Source organism: Cottoperca gobio, chromosome 22, assembly GCF_900634415.1.
Source record: "Cottoperca gobio chromosome 22, fCotGob3.1, whole genome shotgun sequence".
NCBI lineage: Eukaryota > Metazoa > Chordata > Actinopteri > Perciformes > Bovichtidae > Cottoperca > Cottoperca gobio.
The window spans coordinates 5,479,557-5,497,726 of record NC_041376.1 but is presented as its reverse complement, the minus strand read 5'-3'; the positions used below and the strand labels follow the sequence as shown (position 1 = coordinate 5,497,726).

The 18,170-nt window shown below is 44.3% G+C and overlaps 1 protein-coding gene across 1 annotated transcript; it reads left to right on the top strand.

The window, feature by feature from the left end:
• The first annotated feature begins 324 nt into the window (after positions 1-324).
• Positions 325-16,277, top strand: LOC115027860 (SLIT and NTRK-like protein 3). The gene is given in 8 exon segments (XM_029461389.1): positions 325-422; positions 3,335-3,615; positions 3,802-4,053; positions 4,297-4,392; positions 4,394-4,413; positions 4,683-5,612; positions 6,950-7,169; positions 13,974-16,277. Coding segments are annotated over 7 exon segments (2,874 nt in total). The 5' UTR covers positions 325-422; positions 3,335-3,399; the 3' UTR covers positions 15,114-16,277.
• Positions 16,278-18,170: the final 1,893 nt, after the last annotated feature.

The window sequence follows — 18,170 nt, the reverse complement described above, 5'->3', positions numbered from 1 at the left end:
CCAGCCCCGTCTGTCCCCTCTTTTCTCCTCTATGAATTACCCAGTTGTGTTTGAGATGAAGAGAGGATTCTCCATCACTGCGCAGGCTACAACTCCGCGCATTGCACGCCTGTCCAGCGGTCCAGTGCCGCAGCTCCCACGGGCTGCACTGTGGAGAAGCGGACCTGCATCCTAAAGCCAATCGTTTTTTTCTCTTTCACTCTCTCGCTCTCTCTCCCGGTTTTTATCCTCCACCTCATTGCAGTCTTATCACGTCCCCCCTCCCTCCCCTTGCTCTGGTCCCCCCTCCCTCCCCATCCGCCTGAGTCGCTACAGGAGAGGAGAGAGAGGGAGAAGAGTGCGGCTGAATGTGAACGACATGTCGACAGTCAGCCTCTAAAGTGTTTTCTCGGTCGTTCCCTAATTCTTTGGCGGCGGACTGAGTGAGTATTACCCGCATCCCTGCTCTGCTAAGCGTCGCTGTGTGGATCAGAGAGGCTGTTGGGGAGAGACAGACAATGGGGAATGCAATTGGATTGCGTTACTCTGCCAAGGATTTTCATACATAGCCTGGTAAATGTCTTAATAGGTTCTGTTAATGACGAGGCTGTTTAATTGGTCATGCTTTAATTCTACTAACTATTACAATGTGTGTGCTGTAATGTAAGGGGCTAATTGATTTTCTTGGAGGGCTGTGGGCTATCCAGGCTGATAGCCCCATACATTTGATCTGTGATGCTGCTGCTTGCCTGATAGTGCAGGTCTGTGCTGGGAGCAGGGGCCCATGTAAAAAGCCAGTGTGGAGCTTGGTGAAGCTCTGTGTTTTCTGACGGACAGAGAGGACGGAGAGGTAGACACTGGAATTATGTGACATGAATAATATGGCGTGGAATAAGCAGTGACCGTCATCTCTGGTTCCCTTGCGTCAGTGTTTGCAGGTCTAGAGGAGAGAGGAGAAGGGAAAAAAAGTCAGAGAGACTCAAGAAAGACTGGCAGGGAAGCCACACCTGTGTCAGGCCTGTTTTCAGATGGACATGACAGACAGACAGATGGACGGACAGAGTTTTACATTCTGCTGTGCTGTCCCCACTCAACACATAAGTCCTCTCCTTTCTTGTTGCCGTAATGATGCAGAGCTATGCCGACTGCTGACTAGTCCACTCGGCTGATTGAAGAAAGAACCTTGAGTGTTGACTGTGTTTCTTCTTATTACGGAGAGATGGCCATCCACCAAAGCAGAATATAACAGGAGGGATCCCAGTGGTTTGTCTGGACTCACTATTGATCTCCTCGATACGGGGGGGGGGGGGGCTTCAGGCCCAGCAATAAACAATGCATTTCCTTTGACGAATACGAAGACCTACTGGGACTATGAAGGGGTTGTTTTCTGTATCGTATTCCAATTTGTCAAACAGTATTTAGTGCGTTGGCTTAGATTGCCCTGTGTTTCTTGTGTGAAGCGTAGATGCTCCAAAACACTTTGAGATATGGATGGATTGTCGTTGTGTTACTAGGAAAAAAAACGTGCTTTTCGCTTTTCTCCTTGTGCGTTTGTTGTAGGATTGTCCAATAAGAATTGCAGTATTGCACAGTTTTTTTGTTATGAAAGCACACACTCATCTACACGTGTACAGCTACCTGTTTCTGTACTTGGCAGGCTATGAAAGCACACTTTTAAGATATGGTTTGACCTTTCTCACATTGTTTTCAGGCACACACATGCAACTTGGCTCAGGCACTGTTTCTTTGTGAGGCAGGCGTACATTGTGTGCAGGGCGAGAGGAGGGCTTTGATGTAATCAATATCAGATTTCAGCTGTTTCACTGTGAGCTCTCATCCTGAGTGGCAGCCTTGACTGACTTCTTACTGCTTATGCAATCCCACTCCTCTCTCCCACCTCACCCGTTTTCCTCTTCCTTTGCACCTACTCTCTGCCCATTACTCTTCCTTTATCTGTCTGTCTCTCCTTTGCTCCATTCCTTCACCTTGTTCCCATTTTTTCCTCCTCCTCCTCCTCCTCCTCTTCTCATTTCCACCTCTCCCCTTCATCTTTCGCCGTCATAATCATCTCTGTGATTGCTCTTCCTCTCCCGGGCGGCGATGTTTTCACTGCTGCTTCCTTGTCTAACTCGGTGATGCTAGATTATTGCTGTATGATTACAGCTACCATAGCATGGTGATCATTATTGCATTTCGCATGGCAGTGTTCAACACTATTTGAGCAGATCGAGATGCTTTGTCTAATTTAGATCTCATTAAGACTTGAGAGGAAATATCCCCATGAAAGATTTAAATCTCAGCTGGTTTTTTTTTGGTTGTTTTTTTTTTAGTTTCAAGGTCTACTGCAACTCTGTTCTCATTCTGTTGTTATAGCAGTGCCATCGTCATGATCACCACCATCACTATCACCATCAGTTCATGTTCCTGCCTGTCATCATGCTGCCTTCACATCAGCCCTTTGGAACATTTTGAAGAGTTTGGATTTGCAGCGACGCTTTCACTCCACTGTCATTACCACAATAATGATTATGACAGGACTCGATGGCTGTTGATAACCTAACATATTTGGCTGATTGATAATATGGGGGTTTTCGTGCCTCATCCTTCTGTTCTCTGATTGCCATTCATCTTATTAAATGGAGCAGTTCATTAGACACAAGCATTATGAATCTGATTTGCATTCGCCCCTATTCATATTGCATACATTAAAACAACACATGCGTGACATTTAAGATTCACCTGGGCATTTGAGAGTACAGATGAATATATTCATCACAAGCCCCCCCCCCCCCCTCTCCACACCACCAACCCCACTTGTCCAAAAAGCCACTCTGAAAATGATAAAATGTGATTCACAGGTGAACTAGCCCACGTGTTCGCCTTTGTTTTGTTTTTTCAATGTCAGTTTTTGAATTTTGAATTCAAAAGCAATGTTATAGAAGCTGAGAGATTGTTTAGCGTGTTGTTTTTGTGAACCCTCTGAATCCAAAGCTTTGTTTTCCTATGCTGAATGCATCTCACATATGTTTACCATGGTTCTGCTCATACCGTGGACCCCAGTTGGCCTATACATCATTATTCCAATGTAATGTAATTCTTTCCCCCTGGCGCTCCAGTCTGTGTGATTTAACTTTTATTTCTGACTGCTTCAGTATGCCTGTGATGTATCATCAATCTGATTCATCCTGAACTGACTTTTGCTGTTGCCGCTCTGCCTGTTTGCCCTCTTTTAATCTTGGATGTGTGTGTGTGTGTGTGTGTGTGTGTGTGTGTGTGTGTGTGTGTGTGTGTGTGTGTGTGTGTGTGTGTGTGTAAATGTATGCATGTACTGTATGTGCCGTGCCTCGCCGCGCAGTGCAGTGAAGGGCCGATGCCGGGCTGTAGCCCCAGGCTGCTGAGCTGAGAGGGAGTAGCAGGAGGATGCAGTGGGTCGCTCTGACAGTGGCCCTGGGGTGTGTGTGTCTGTCCCGGGCTTCGCACACCCCCACCCCTACCCCCACCTCCACACACACCCCTCTAGTGGACAACTCCGAGGAGGAAGTGGACGAGCCGTGCTTCGAGCCGTGCACGTGCGAGGTCAAAGAAGGTGTGCTGCACGTGCACTGCGATGGCCGGAGCTTCACTAATGTCAGCCAGGTATCATCCCTGTTCATTTGTGTCACGTGGAACTTCGCTGCACTTTATTGTGGCGCCATTTATCTCATTAACATACCGTATCTCCAAGTCTAATATCCTGTCTCTAATGTGGCTTATGGGTGTTTCTAACTGTTAAATTCATGTAATTAATAAGATAACTAATCAGACCTCTAATTAATCATTCAGGTGTCACAGTCGTGGGTCCGCCCTTTCAAACTCAACCTCCAGAGGAACTCTCTGAGGCGTCTCTATAGCAACGGGTTTCAGCACCTTGGCAACGCGGTGTCGATAAACCTTGGCAACAATGCACTCCAGGACATCAAAGTGGGAGCTTTCCACGGGTTGGCCAAACTGAGACGCCTGTACCTCCACGAGAACAAGCTGGAGGTCTTCAGAAACGATACCTTCGCTGGCTTGGAGGCCCTGGAATACCTCCAGGTAGGCCTGAGAAGATAGACCATGTTGACTCTCCATTGATGGGATTATTGACAAATTCGCCCGAAGATTACAATATATGCGTGAGGAATAGTTCACGGCTAGCAGGTGGCTCGAGTGAAAGAATATTCTTAAGATCTCTGTGCATTTTCAAAAGGAGAGCGCCTCAGCTTTCCTGCTGCATTCAGTCTATTTTGCAATTGCAGCAATTATATGTTCATCACATTTTCTCTATTTTACCTGCAGGCCGACTACAACGTGATCAAACGAATCGACAGCGGTGCTCTGAGGTTCCTCTATAAGCTCCGGGTTCTCATCCTCAACGACAACCTGATCCCCAGTCTTGCCTGCTCATCTGTTCAGGTTAGATTCTGATTATTTCACTGCAAAGCTTTTAAATTAAGCCAGGACGGATCAGTAGAAACATCAGTCAGACACAATTAGCCAGTCTGTACTCTTGTCGAATTCATGTTTCTATGGCATACTATTTCATAGCATAAAAGACGGATTAATCATCAGATAAAAAGCAAGAGTTCTCCGCAATGGAATGTGTGAAACCTTTATTTTCACTTACTAGCACATTGTCCTTTCATATAACCTAGCTAACTATCCCCCTCCTCCTCCTGCTCCAGATCTGTGTCTCTGACTCATTTGGACCTGCGGGGAAACCGTCTGAAGAGCCTGGCATATGCTGGGACCCTGGAGTATGTTGGTCGCTCCCTAATGGAGCTACAGCTGGAGGAGAATCCCTGGAACTGTGGCTGCGAGGCAGTGCAGCTACAGCAGTGGCTTGGTCAGATCCCCTACACGGCTGTAGTCGGGGACGTTACCTGCGAATATCCCTTCCACCTTCACGGCAAAGACTTGAGAGAAATTCCCCGCAAGGAGCTGTGTGCTGACCTCCCGGATAAAGAGGTACAAGCAGAGGGGGGTGGACCGTCAGCAGGATCACAGCCCCAACATTTGCCCCCAAACTCTAAACCCAACTCCCACCCTGGGCGAGTCAGGCCGACTAAACCCTCCTCCATGGTCCATGGCTCCCGCCAGAACACGCATACCTCCTCCACCTCGTCGTCCTCGTCCTCAGCGGAGCGTAAAGACAGGGAGAGGCAACCGAGGCCGACAAAAAGGCCTCGACCCTCCAGAACGTCCCCCACTCCTCGCAGTCTGATGCCCAACCAGAATCCCCCCGTGGCTGGCTACCAGACACGACCTCCCATCCCCATCATTTGTCCCCTGGGCTGCACTTGCAACCTGCACATATCAGACCTCGGCCTGACCGTCAACTGCAAGGAGAACAGCTTCCTTAATGTTTCCCAGCTCACACCTCGGCCCCTCAACGGCCGCAAGCTGTACCTAAGTGGAAACTTAATACAGAGGATCTACCGCACAGACTTCTGGAACTTCTCCAGCCTTGACCTGCTTCACCTGGGGAACAACCGCATCTCGTACCTCCAGGAGGGGGCCTTCTCCAGCCTCACAAGCCTGAGGAGCCTCTACCTGAACGGGAACAACCTGGAGAGGCTCAGCCCCCACATGTTCCTGGGGCTGCAGGATCTGAGGTGGGATTTACTTTGTATTTTTAGACCACTCACAGCGTTTCAAGCACGTTGCTTTCACTGCACTTCAAACTAATTCATAAACTGAAACCACACGTCAGCTTAGGTATTTAGATATTTGTTTAAAGTATGTGGAAATTAATTTCACTGTGATACTGGCATAGCACAGAGCAGAACATTTTGATTACCATTATGTCGGGATTTGATTGAAATGAAAAGGTGCCCATTCTCTTCCAGGAGTTAGTCACACTGCCTGATGGCATGCTTCACTTGAGATGTGAGCCTTGAGTGACAAAGTGAAAATTAATGTATTTTTGTATTTGCATTCAAAAGTGTTAATAAGGCGTTGAGACGTCTGGATGGTGCCAGGAATTTGCTTACAGGTCGTTCAGAGTGATGCATATGTATCATTGTCAGATTAAGCTGAAAAAGATAATTCCTCTGCAAATAATGTATACAGCAAATATCTACTGTCAGTAAGTCTATTCATTCAGTGAGCTAAACATTGAGGTTGATTAAGGCACCAGGTCAACTTTCATCCTCCAGAATGAGAAGGTTTGTGCCATAATACCTTCGTATTCAACACATCATTCAGCCTCATATCTCATATGCTTTAAGATAAGGTTCAGGAAATCTACAGACCCATTAATTTGACTTTTTATCATTAATAAAGATCCTCTAAGGACGTTTAAAAAGTCTTCCTCTTAACCTCTCGTTAACCTTTGTTAGTGACTCTAGGCCAAGTGAGCGATAAGTAATTTAAACCAGATGTATTACTTATAGCTGCAATGGAAGTATATTGGATCACTAGCATGCAAGGCAAAGTCTACAGTCATACTTAATTCTTCCCTAAATCCACACTGATTTATATTATTGAAAAGAAACCTTCAAAATTCAAAGTGTCTTAAATTTGACATGATGATTAGGCATGCCAAGTGTAAGAAGTCATCAGTGCAAAATTACACAATATCATTTGACACTAATCAGCTAATCATCTGTTGAAAGTGCAGACTAAATCACATTTCTGTTGTGACTTCTTTACATACATATTCATTTCTGTTATTATCATGATGGGGTGGAGGCGAGGTAAATTACACTTCAAAATAAATCGATTTAAACATGACAAAGTGTGCTCTAATCCAGAACTATGTATTTATACAAGGTTAAGATAAAGAAAATGTAATATTACATTTCATTTCTCTGTAATATCAGATAAGTGCTGAGACGCAGTGATAGTTTTAACATAACCACGCCCCGTTTATCCTCCTGTTTCTACAGTTCATCTTCAGTTTCTCTTTCCGTGTATACAGACACTGTAACGTGTCCTCTCCTCTCTTCAGGTACCTTTATTTTGAGTACAACGAGATCCATGACGTAGATCCCGGGACCTTCGACTCCATGCCGTCCCTCCAGCTGTTGTTCCTCAACGCCAACCTGCTGCGGAGCCTCCCTCTCGGTGTGTTTTCTGGAGTTAATCTGGCACGACTCAATCTAAGAAACAACCACCTTCTGCAGCTCCCCATGGAGGGCGTGCTGGAACACCTCACCGGACTGGTACAGGTCGGTGCAACAAAATTAAAATACGACCGTATTCATTGAATGAATGAGGGTGTTGCGCTGCAGGTGGATGTTTGAATTATTCTGATCTGCTAACCTGCTGGTGTGTAAATGAGTCAGATACCTGGCACGAAGCTTTCAGCAGATTTAGGCTAAATAACATGCATTTTGTTGAGTGACAGTGGCAGGCTGAAAAATGCAGATTATTGAATTGTATCACCCCCCGTTGATTTACTAAACGAAAATGAGCATAATTATAGAGAGTATGTTAATTTCAAATGTCAGACGATGAGATTAAAAGAACTAATAGATTGCCACGACACGTAACATTATCACAGCTTGATGAACTAAACAAAACAAGCTGAGATTTTGGATCAATCTTCTGAAACTTCTTGCAGCCCCCTGATCTCCTGGCCCTCTGGCACAGCTGCCTTTTTCTCCGTCATCATGCATCGTCTGTTGTTTTGGGAGCTCTGCTGTTGCATGTGGGACTATAGTTGCGCCTCAGGTATTCTAATTGGAAAATTGCAATTGACTCAATTTACATAAGTGGTCTTAATAAATCAGTAGCTAAACTGGAAAAAGCTGAACCCCTCAAGTTTTTGAGCATGGTTTTAATTAACGCACCTCTTTGTAAATTATAACGTATAAACACCAGTATGTGTTAAAGTCACTGTTTGTGTTAGACCTTACCTCGCACATTCAGCTGCAGTATTGCTGTACACACAATGTGTCGATAAGGACCGAACCCGAGGTATTACATTTTCCATCCTGCCTCCTCTCACTTCAGCAAATTTACTGTACAGTACCAGTCTTTTCTTAGACAGCCAGAGTAGAATTAGGTAAGGTGGGTGTGGATTAGCCTGAATGTCATTGTGAATTCCCGTTTTACTTTGCTCCGTGAAAAATACCCAATCCTAGGTAGTGTGGGTGAGTCTGGTGGTTCAGAGGCTGTTTCTAAATGTTTGCTCAGGGGGAAGGACAATGGTGGTTTATGGAGCTAGAGGAACCATATAGAAGTGTATTATGTTTGTGTGCTGTTAAATGCCTCTGATGTCCAAGAGCATTAAAGCATTCACCAAATGGAAGTGCACTGTGCCATATTCATAAAGCCCAGCGGTGTCACCATTGTAGTGCTCAAAATCTGTAGCATGGTAATTGAATTCATTCATTTGCCAGGGTTGTTATTCCTCTGACAAAGACACATTAGCGCTGCCCATGAACTGCAGAAAAATAATGTGACAATGGATATCACCTGTTGACTTACTGCTGGCCTGTTTGAAGCTGGGGAAGTGGGATTTCTGGGCTCTGACGTGTGTTTTCGGAGCCAGAGTTTGCACTGTAAAATCAAAGGGTAACACAGATGGAAGCAGGGTAAAGCTAGCAGCAGCTGTAAAGAAGCAGTCTATTTTGATTCTCATGAAGCAGCAGCATGTATAGCTTAGAGTCATTGCTGCCATCAAGAACAGGATTATCAGTTACACCCACTTACATGCATTGCTATTTTTGAAAAATACCTCCCTGATGTCACTTTTATTTATACATTGAAAAAAAATAAACATCAGTGAGACGTTGCAGAGAAAGATTTAAATTGCTATGCTGTCTATAATTTATTTAAATTAGTTCATTAATAGCAACGCAATAGAAAATTTGTCTTCTCAGTGACAAGAATATTACAAAATCAAGGTGAATCAGAATCTGTGTCAGAAATATGTACAGTTCAGAGAGACACATGTCTTTCTCAGTGAATGCAAACAGCATGCTGTGTAGTAGGGCAGCTCGCTCTCATCACTGCCAGCTGCAATGAAGAAACTTGCCCACAGCCACATTTCACCTTGTGTAATGTCAGAGAGAAAAAACAATGCACAGTTTAGAAAGAGTGATGAAAAACAACACAGTATTCACTAGGGGCCGCTTTGGCAGGAAACCACTTAATGCCCAACTAATATTCACGTGCTTATTACTTTTATTTTGAGTCTGTGTTAATGGGAATTCGTCTTTAAGGGGAACAGTTTGACATTTTTGGGAAATACACACTTATTTGATTTCTTGCAGAGTTAGATGAGAAGAATGATACCACTCTCATATCTGTCTGTTCAATATGAGACTACAGCCAGCAGCAGCTTATTACTTCAGCATGAAGACTGCAAATAGCTGAACATGGCTGTCTCCAAAGGTAACAAAATCTGTCTTTGCATCAGGGAATGAAATTAGGACCGGCCACCTGCCAAATACAGAGTAAATGTTGGCCGTGATAATAGTCAGTGATTAAGGTTATTTGATGTATTCCATATTTCTACTCTCTTGTTCCACTAACTCAGTGTTTACCATTCTGAAGCGTTCTGCTTAGATTTATGAAGTGGCAAAACATTCAGTGTCCGGTAGAAATATTCAGTGACCTGCCACAGTGTAACGTAATGTCAAACCCTGCTTTGCATTATGTCTCATTTGTTTAAAGTTTCAAAACAACACGTGTTATCGGAGGTTATTTGGGGTTATATGCTCTGCTCACAAACCTTTGAGATGAACAGACCATTCTGAATTATCGATGTAACTCACAGAGTCATTAGTGTTTAGCGGTAGAGCTGCTAAGTACATTATTTCCTGGTTGAAATCCGATTGAAAGACAGTGAAAGCTACAGAAATAATAATAATAATAATAATAATAATAATAGCAATAAGCTGCAGCTGAGTGATTTCAGCATCTGACCTTGAGAAACATACATTGCTGGGAACTTAAACCCTCTGAAAGTTCTTGTTAATGTGTCGCATGAAGAGGATATTAATCTGAGGAACATAGCACCGTGGGAACAGAGATATGGTCAACGTTGGTGCCGTAGCTTAGCCAATAAAAAATGAACAAGCTACAGTCTGTGACATGAATCTTTGACAAAACTGATTCATAATTTCTACCTCTGATACTTATGACTTCCTAAATGTTAAAACTCACCCGACGAGCAGAGGAGTTGAAGCTTATGTTTAGGGTTAGCAATGCAGCTAAAGAGCGAGCGAGCGAGTAGCTAGGACAGTCAAATGACATTGAGAAGGGCTTAATGGTATTAACATGGATTTAAGTCAAAAACTCAACTGATAGTCAGGTAATATAGTTAATTATAAGCACGGATGTCCTCAGAAGATCATATCTAATTATTCTATGAGATGAGGACCTGTCAGTACAACTCTTGCTTCCCTACAGCTGGCCATCACGTCCTCCTTAACACAAAACAAACCAGCGTATATGTTAATGCACTGAAAACAAGTCATATATTTTTTGTAATATCAGCCAATATTTCACTTGAACGTCGAGCACAGCGCAGCAAAAAGACAGCCACCACAGGTGTTTTAGACATAAATACATTAGCTCAATAAAAGCCTCTGAAATACCCGGCTTTTAGCAGGAATTTGACCAGTCATCTGGCAAGCTTACAAGTATTTTCTATTTCAGGATGGAAGATTCTCATTGAGGAAATGCCAGATTACAGCAAAATGTTTCACTGCACTATAAAATGATTTTTCTGGCAAAATAAAAAGCAGGAGTTTCTCAGTAATTTAGCATTAATATCCATCCGCTATTTAATTGTCTGTAGGGCTGGATGATATAGAAATGATTAACATTGCACATATTATTGCAGTATTGTGTAGTAATGCATCTGAGTCAAATGTTTCTAATAGTGTTATTCTAAAACAAAATGTATTTTAACATGTCGTGCTGTGACAGATTTTGGTCAATATAAATTGTCAGGATTAGTTTAAACATGAACATTGTGAGAATATTGTCATCGTACGATCATAGATGAAGGTTATCAAGTAATATTGGATTATAGCTCAGCTATATACCGGTATATCTATAACAGTTGTAAAAAATAGATTATTTTTAAATGTTCCTGGTCTCATTTAGTTGTTTGGTGTTGTTTGGCTCTGCAGGTAACAGGGCAAACACACCCATCACGTGGTGTCTACATGCTTCCATAGCACTTTTCGACACATTTCAAACACAGAAAGTCCAGATATCTAATACAGCAGCATTAAAAGTCAGTGCTTGTTTTCCCTCAGAATAAAAGATCAAGGGTCTCTTTCTAGACTCACCATGTTGCACTGATGTTTAGCGATCACGCAGAGGCAGAGATGCCAATTTCTCTACTGACAATAGCCTCAATGGACCAGAAACTCTTGCTCTTTGCTCTTTGCTATTACTACCGCTCTCTCTCCTCCTACATGAAACATAAACCGCTGGATAGAACAAGTTCATGCCCCTTCCCATGGGTTTCTTGTGGGAAATCACTATCTGAGGTAGAAGTTGACGCGGCAGGCAAAGGAAGCGTGAGTACACTGTGAAAGTAAATTACAACACTTATACAGAAAAGACTAAAAAAACCCTACTTGAATGCACTTATCATCACAGACTGATGAAATCAAACGCTGTAAGAGTGTCCGTGAGTGAATTACTTTGACGCATTTCTCTGACTTTGTATAGCATCTCACATATACTGTAGTCGTGAACATGGGTTTCCAATACACACACTTTTTGCATATACTGCAGATTCTTTTCTAATGCCTTCTTTTCATTTTTTGCTCTTTTGTATTATTCAAAAGACAATGAAACACATTCATCAGTATGGAGAAGGCTTGGCAAGCACAAGCTCAGGGCCGTCTCCTCACCAGAGACTACAGCAGAATCCTTGCACCAGAACTTCCCAAATCTGCTTATATTGACTATATTTCTGTGAACTAACTGGAGCAATTGTGATGAGTGACAGGATATTGCTGTTTGGGCAAAGTGATCAATTATAAGACACACGGCTCACTGAGAACGTCCTGAATTTCTCCCATGATGTGATTCTTTTTTATGGCTCCCAAGTAAATTTTAGACAATTATTGCTTGATCTTTGATCGCCGTCGTAATGTTAAAAACCCACAAGAGCTAAATGTACTCCTCTGCGGTTAAAGCGTGGACGTTTCTATCCAAAACTGAAGGAATTATTTAAGTCAGGCTGAATATATTTTCTGGCAAAATAGGTTTTTTTGTGTGTTTTTCCACTAGACTGTATACTGAGTATACTGTATGATAATGATATAGTATCATTACCTTGCTGTTTGTGACTTTGTAGGTGGCATGACTTTGCTAAAAGGCTTCGTTTTCACCAAAAAACATGGTTTCATGCACTCAAAATTTCTCTACCACTGGCACCTGTCGGGCCAACTGAGGGTCTATAATTTCCTTTCAAAACAGAACTTTGATTGACAAGTTGACAGCAAATCACACACTAGGTGACCAGGCGTATAAATTGTAAACGGTGGTAGACATGTTGGACAGATGCTTGCAAAAGAGAAAGGGATAGAGCCCTTGGGATCTACGCGAAAGCAAACAATACCTGGAATAAAATGCTTCAGGAATTTCCACCAGATGGAGGATTGTAGTTATGAAAGTTATAAAACAAAAAACAAGCTGATTTTGGTCACTAGGTGTTTATTTAAAATGTCACTTTGTTTTTTGTAATGTGCAATCATGCTGAATTACGGCCCAGTTGTGTCACAAGGATGCTGAAACATGAAAAAGTGCACTTCTGAGCGCACCTTTTAATTTAGTGCAAGTGTTATGAGTAAAAACTGCAGCAGAGCGTTGTTTCTACTCACTCTCCAGTTGCAATTATGTCATTATCAAAGCCACACAGAAGCCCATAGTGGGCTAACTCCAATAAAGTGAAGGAGCATCCTGTTGTTCAGCGTGAGGCATGGGGAAGTAGTCGTAGCATGGCTCCCACAACAGCAATGCTGAATCATCTCAAAAAGCATCTATCTATTTCTGCAAGCCTGGGAGTTGGCCTAACCAAATTAGCATGACAACATTTGTGCAAGCTCCTTGGAAGTGTGACAGAGAGAGAATATCAGCTTTCATTGCCAATGTCATTGCTAAAGATATGGAACAGATTAGTTCTGCAGACAATACGACGTGATGTGAGTGATTCCCTTTGTGCATAATCTGCTTTATTCTATTCAAAATGTGGCAAAGTGAAAATTTGAGTTTGTTTTTAGGACACAAAATCAATAGCTTGCAATGAGAAAATGGATTTATGCACATACCTATTGGATTATAGCACAGGGGAGAGTTGCATCATTACATCCCGTCTATTGTTAAAAAGAAAGTGCTGCGATACTCTCGTCACAAAAAACCTGCCGGCGAGTTTTGTCAATAACCACTTATGTAAACTCTGAGTGGTCTATATTGTAAACTGAAATATTCCTATAACCTGCTGTATGTGTGAACAAGTTTTAAAGTGAGCACTTGTGGGCGGTACAAGTTGAATTGGTCACTGCTCGGTTGTTCTCCATTATTGAGAGTACATCGTGCCCGTGCACAAGCATTCAGGAAATGTAAGCACTTCAATGTTTTGATGACCCCATAATAACATTGTTTACATTAATCAGTACTTTACCTCACCTGCACATTTAAAAAAAATCAGTTAAAAAACGCTGGCCAGTGTGGAGAGCTGTATTCTATTATGCAAATGCAGAATATTCTGGCTGGTGAAAAGCAAAGGTAGAAGGAAACATCATTTTTCTTGTTGTCGTCTTATTAGAGTGCCAGCTACCGGCGTATTCTTCAACACAAGAGACAGTTACAAATGTGCTGATGATATATTTATATATTATATTATAATAAATCACAAGGTTGTCAGCAATATTATCTATTTTTTGTTTACATTCCACAAAGTGATTCATGGATTTGCATTGCACGGCAGAGCTGTAATTAGTGTACTATTACACAATGACAAAACGCTGTGGTGTTATGTTATGTGTTTTCTCCAGGTGGACCTGCAGCAGAACCCGTGGGAGTGCAACTGTGAGGCAGCGCCACTGAAGCGTTGGCTGGAGGGGCTCAGCGCGGTGGTGGTGGTGGGAGAGGTGGTCTGCCATTCCCCGGAAAAGACCAAAGGAGTCGACCTCCGCTCCCTCTCCATGGAGCTGCTTTGCCCTGAGCTGGAGGCCCCGGAGGACGAGGAGCACGAGGAGCAGACAGTCACCTCCACAGCCACAGACAGCGGTGTATCGGTTGGATACCCCAGCTCAGGGCTGGGTCCCCTGATCCCCCCGGGGAAGGATTCAATCCCTCTGTCGGTGTTAGTGCTCAGCCTGCTGGTGTTGTTTGTGTCGGCATTCTTCGCGGCAGCGGCATTAATCGCCTACGCCCTGAGGAGGAGAGACAAGCTGCCGTTCCGTCGCCAGGGAGAGGTAGACTTGGCGGGCATCCAGATGGAGTGTGGAATCTTCACCGAGCAGACGCACCACCACCACCACCACCATCACCACGGCCTCCCGGAGACGCCGCCGCTGCCTCTGGCCGAACACAACCACGTCTACGACACAATCCTGCCCCCGGAGGCTGCATTGAAAGCTCCCAACCCCGCTGCAGCCCCACACATGTGTAGCAACCCCATCTACAAAGAGGAGCATGATGCAGCGGTGAAACAGCGGCCACAGCAGACGTTTGGAGCTTCCAAAGAGAGCGAGGGAGGATACTGCTCTGCAGCAGAGAAGGAGAGGGAGTGGAAACTGGAGGTGTCCGCGTCTCCCATCAACACCGTCACAGGAACGATGGGTCCACTCCCCGGCCTGCGCGGGAACGGCATCCTCTGCCCCACAGTGATCGACAGCCAAGGCCCCACCCCTAAGGTCGAACTGGTGGACAGCCTCTTCAGACTCCCCGCCCCCGAGTTCAGAGACCTGCCAGACCGGTACGCGAGGCCGCCGCCCCGCTACCCTCACCCGCAAGACTCCAAACAGGTCACCAGACCCGACCAAACGCTCGTGGTCACCACCGCTAGCTCCACAGCAGACGGGAGCAACAGCAGCCAGAGCCAGAGCGAGCAGGGAGCAGGAGAGCAGAGGGCCAGACTGAGAACCACACCAGACTACATGGAGGTGCTGGACCGGTCCTACCAGTTTTAACACTCCCCCTCTTCCTTCTCCTCTTCCTGCTACCCCTCTTCTCTTGTCTCTTCATCATCTCCCTCTCTGGCGATGAATCATCCAGTAACAATGACTCCTGTACAGAGGCTGGTGTGGCTTTGAGAGGAGCCTGTGGGTGAGCGGGACTACACTACACACATGTTTATTCCTGGATAACGAGCTGAGGTCAGTTTTTGTATTTCCCCCCCCACTACTGGCGTATAGGTTGGTATTTGGCAAGGATTAGCCGATCCCAGATCTCTGCCTGGAGGCGAAACTTCAGCTGCAGCTACTACAGAATTTCCCCCTCTATTACGCCTCACATTCGTAAAGTACTGAGGCTCTGTTTTTTCTACTCGGCGCCACAATGAGCAGGAGACAGTGTGCTTGTGGGCGTCAGTGTTCATAATATCAGCTCTTTGCAACATCGAACACAGAGTCATAAACTGTGACAGCCAGAAGGTGTGGAGCAAACTGGGTGGACGTGTAAAGATGGAGAAGCGACAGAGACAAAGCGAGAGGGAGAGAAACGACTGAAAACAGCCAAGTGCCTTAGCAATGAACAGCCAGCAGTGTGGTCAATGCTTATTTTTCTATGAATACAGATCTATTTATCTAAACAAAGAGGTTTGACTACCAACGGATGGGACGCTGATGGACGACTGAGACTGAAACCAATCAAAGCCGCCGAATAATTGCATTCCCTGGATGAGCCAAAAATAATAATATACCCAGTCAATTATTGGAGTTGTTTGTATGCAGTTCAGTTCATTTTCATCTCATCCAGTTAACTTAATTTGCTTATCCAGTTGAATTTTTACAGGGCTAGACGAGGGACATATCCAGGAATAGTTGGTTGCTGTGTGAAGTTATGAAAAGGTTCTGTTTTATGGATGAAAGGATACAGAAATTATTTTTTTTAATGCAAGACAAAACAAAGGAAGGCCGACATACAGAAGGACATTGTGGCAATGGATGCATTTTGGATTTCTTAATCAGCCAGACTTAATGAGGCCTCAAGGACCTCTGCTCCCATCGGGAAAAGGCACAGAGGCTACTGTATTGATTTTTTATTATTTCTCGGAGGAAAATTGAATGGCAAAAAAAAACCAATGGACAAAAAGCCACAGGACGTAAAGGCATTTCTTTTGTCGAAAAAAAAAAGACACTTCTATCAACTATTGATTATTATCTTTTACGGAGGTACCTTTTTATGCTTTCATCTCCTACCAATAGTAGAGGCAGTTGTGAATATATTTATTCTTAGTTTTTGCGTGTTGAAGCTCTCCTGTAAGGGATCATGTTATATTGATGTATAGGATGATTCTGCATCTGGTTCAGCCTTCTTATCGCCGACCCACGAAATACAATAAAGGGTGCTACGTAAAAACCTTGCCATGGCAGCTACTGTGTGACAAATTGACACACACACACACACACACACACACACACACACACACACACACACACACACACACACACACACACACACACACACACACACACACATGCCCTGACCCTTATAAATGCCCACTCACTCTCTCCGTCTCCATGCCATAAGTGCATGAAAAAAACAGCTTAAGGTGTGTGAAGTCTGTGTGCTTGTCCACGCAGTGTGTTGGAGAGATCAGATGAGAGTTGAGCCTGCAGGGCTCCTCAGACACTAAAGGATGCAGATAGAGGGTAACAGTGTGAGATCTGCCACATTAATGGTATAAGATCAATACATTCTATTTGTGAAATAAGGACATGTAATGCTGGTGGCCTCGAGGCCAGGGTCGTGAATTGCTCAATCTCTCTCCAGCTCTGTTTCTTTCTTAATGATTTTCTCAATCTCACTTCTCTCTCTGCTTTCATCTCGGGTTTGATTTGCTCTCTTCTTTTATTCTCCTCTTTTTATTCCTCTCCTTCTCCCTCTTCTTCTTTCCTCCCTCCTCTACATCCCTCTTTCTCTCTCATTGCTCTGGCTGTCAGCTCAGCCTCACAGGACAGACACAGAGAGATGCTGTTCTATATGCTGCTCAACACACAGGTAGCTCGCACTGAAGTGTGTCTACGTGTGTGTGAGAGTGTGTGTGTTTTTTTGTTTCTTTCTGCTGTGCTCTTTCCATCCTTCGGTGATGAGTGCAGTTCTTCAGACGCCTCCTCACTCTCAGTGTTCAGAACTCTGTTGCACAGATAATCCCCCTGTGGGTGTGTGTGTGTGTGTGTGTGTGTGTGTGCACGCACATGCGGGACTGTGTGTATTCAGAGGGGTGTGCCTTTGTTTGTAGGTGTGTGTGTGTGTGTGTGTGTGTGTGTGTGTGTGTTTAAGAAAGTGTGTGAAGCAGGGTGTTTGTGCAGCTAGTTGAGTGTCTGTTTGTGTGTGCGTGACGAACAGAGTGAGCGCGGCGCCACAGCCTCAGTCCAGCCTTAATCCTCTAAGCTGTGTAGTTCACTCATGCCACATCAGCCCCATTGTGTCTACAGACAAAGAAGCCCAGTTAAAACTAAATGCCAGTTAAAGCAACAAACGACTAATTATAGCATCATTCTCTCTGTCTTTTTCTCCCTCTCTCTCCCTCTCTCTCTCGCTCTCTCTTTTTCAACACTTCCTTCTCACTTCCTTCGCCCGATTTCTGCAACACTTTCTGTTCTGGACTCGTTCCAGCTGCGTGTGTGTGTGTGTGTGTGTGTGTGTGTGTGTGTGTGTGTGTGTTGTGTGTGCGTTTGCATTTTGCACTTGTGTTTCCCTGTATGCACGTGTATGCGTCTGTGTGTATGTGTGTTTGACTATCTGACAGCTTTGCCATGGTTCATGTGTTTGGGTCCTGTCAGAGCTGTCCTGTCACTGTGTGAAAAAAAATCATTCATTTCCCAGAGTCGAGGATGAAAGAGTCTTTAGACTTCAAACGCCTGTGGGCCTCTGTGGCTTAGATTGCCTCTCGCTCTTCCTCCACCGCCGTGTCATTTATTCCTTTAAAAAAAATGTTAAAAAACAGTGCCGCTGTGGCATCGGTTAAGTAGCGATGGCAGAGACATGGCGAGGAGCTGGACAATTAGCCTGATTAAAACTCT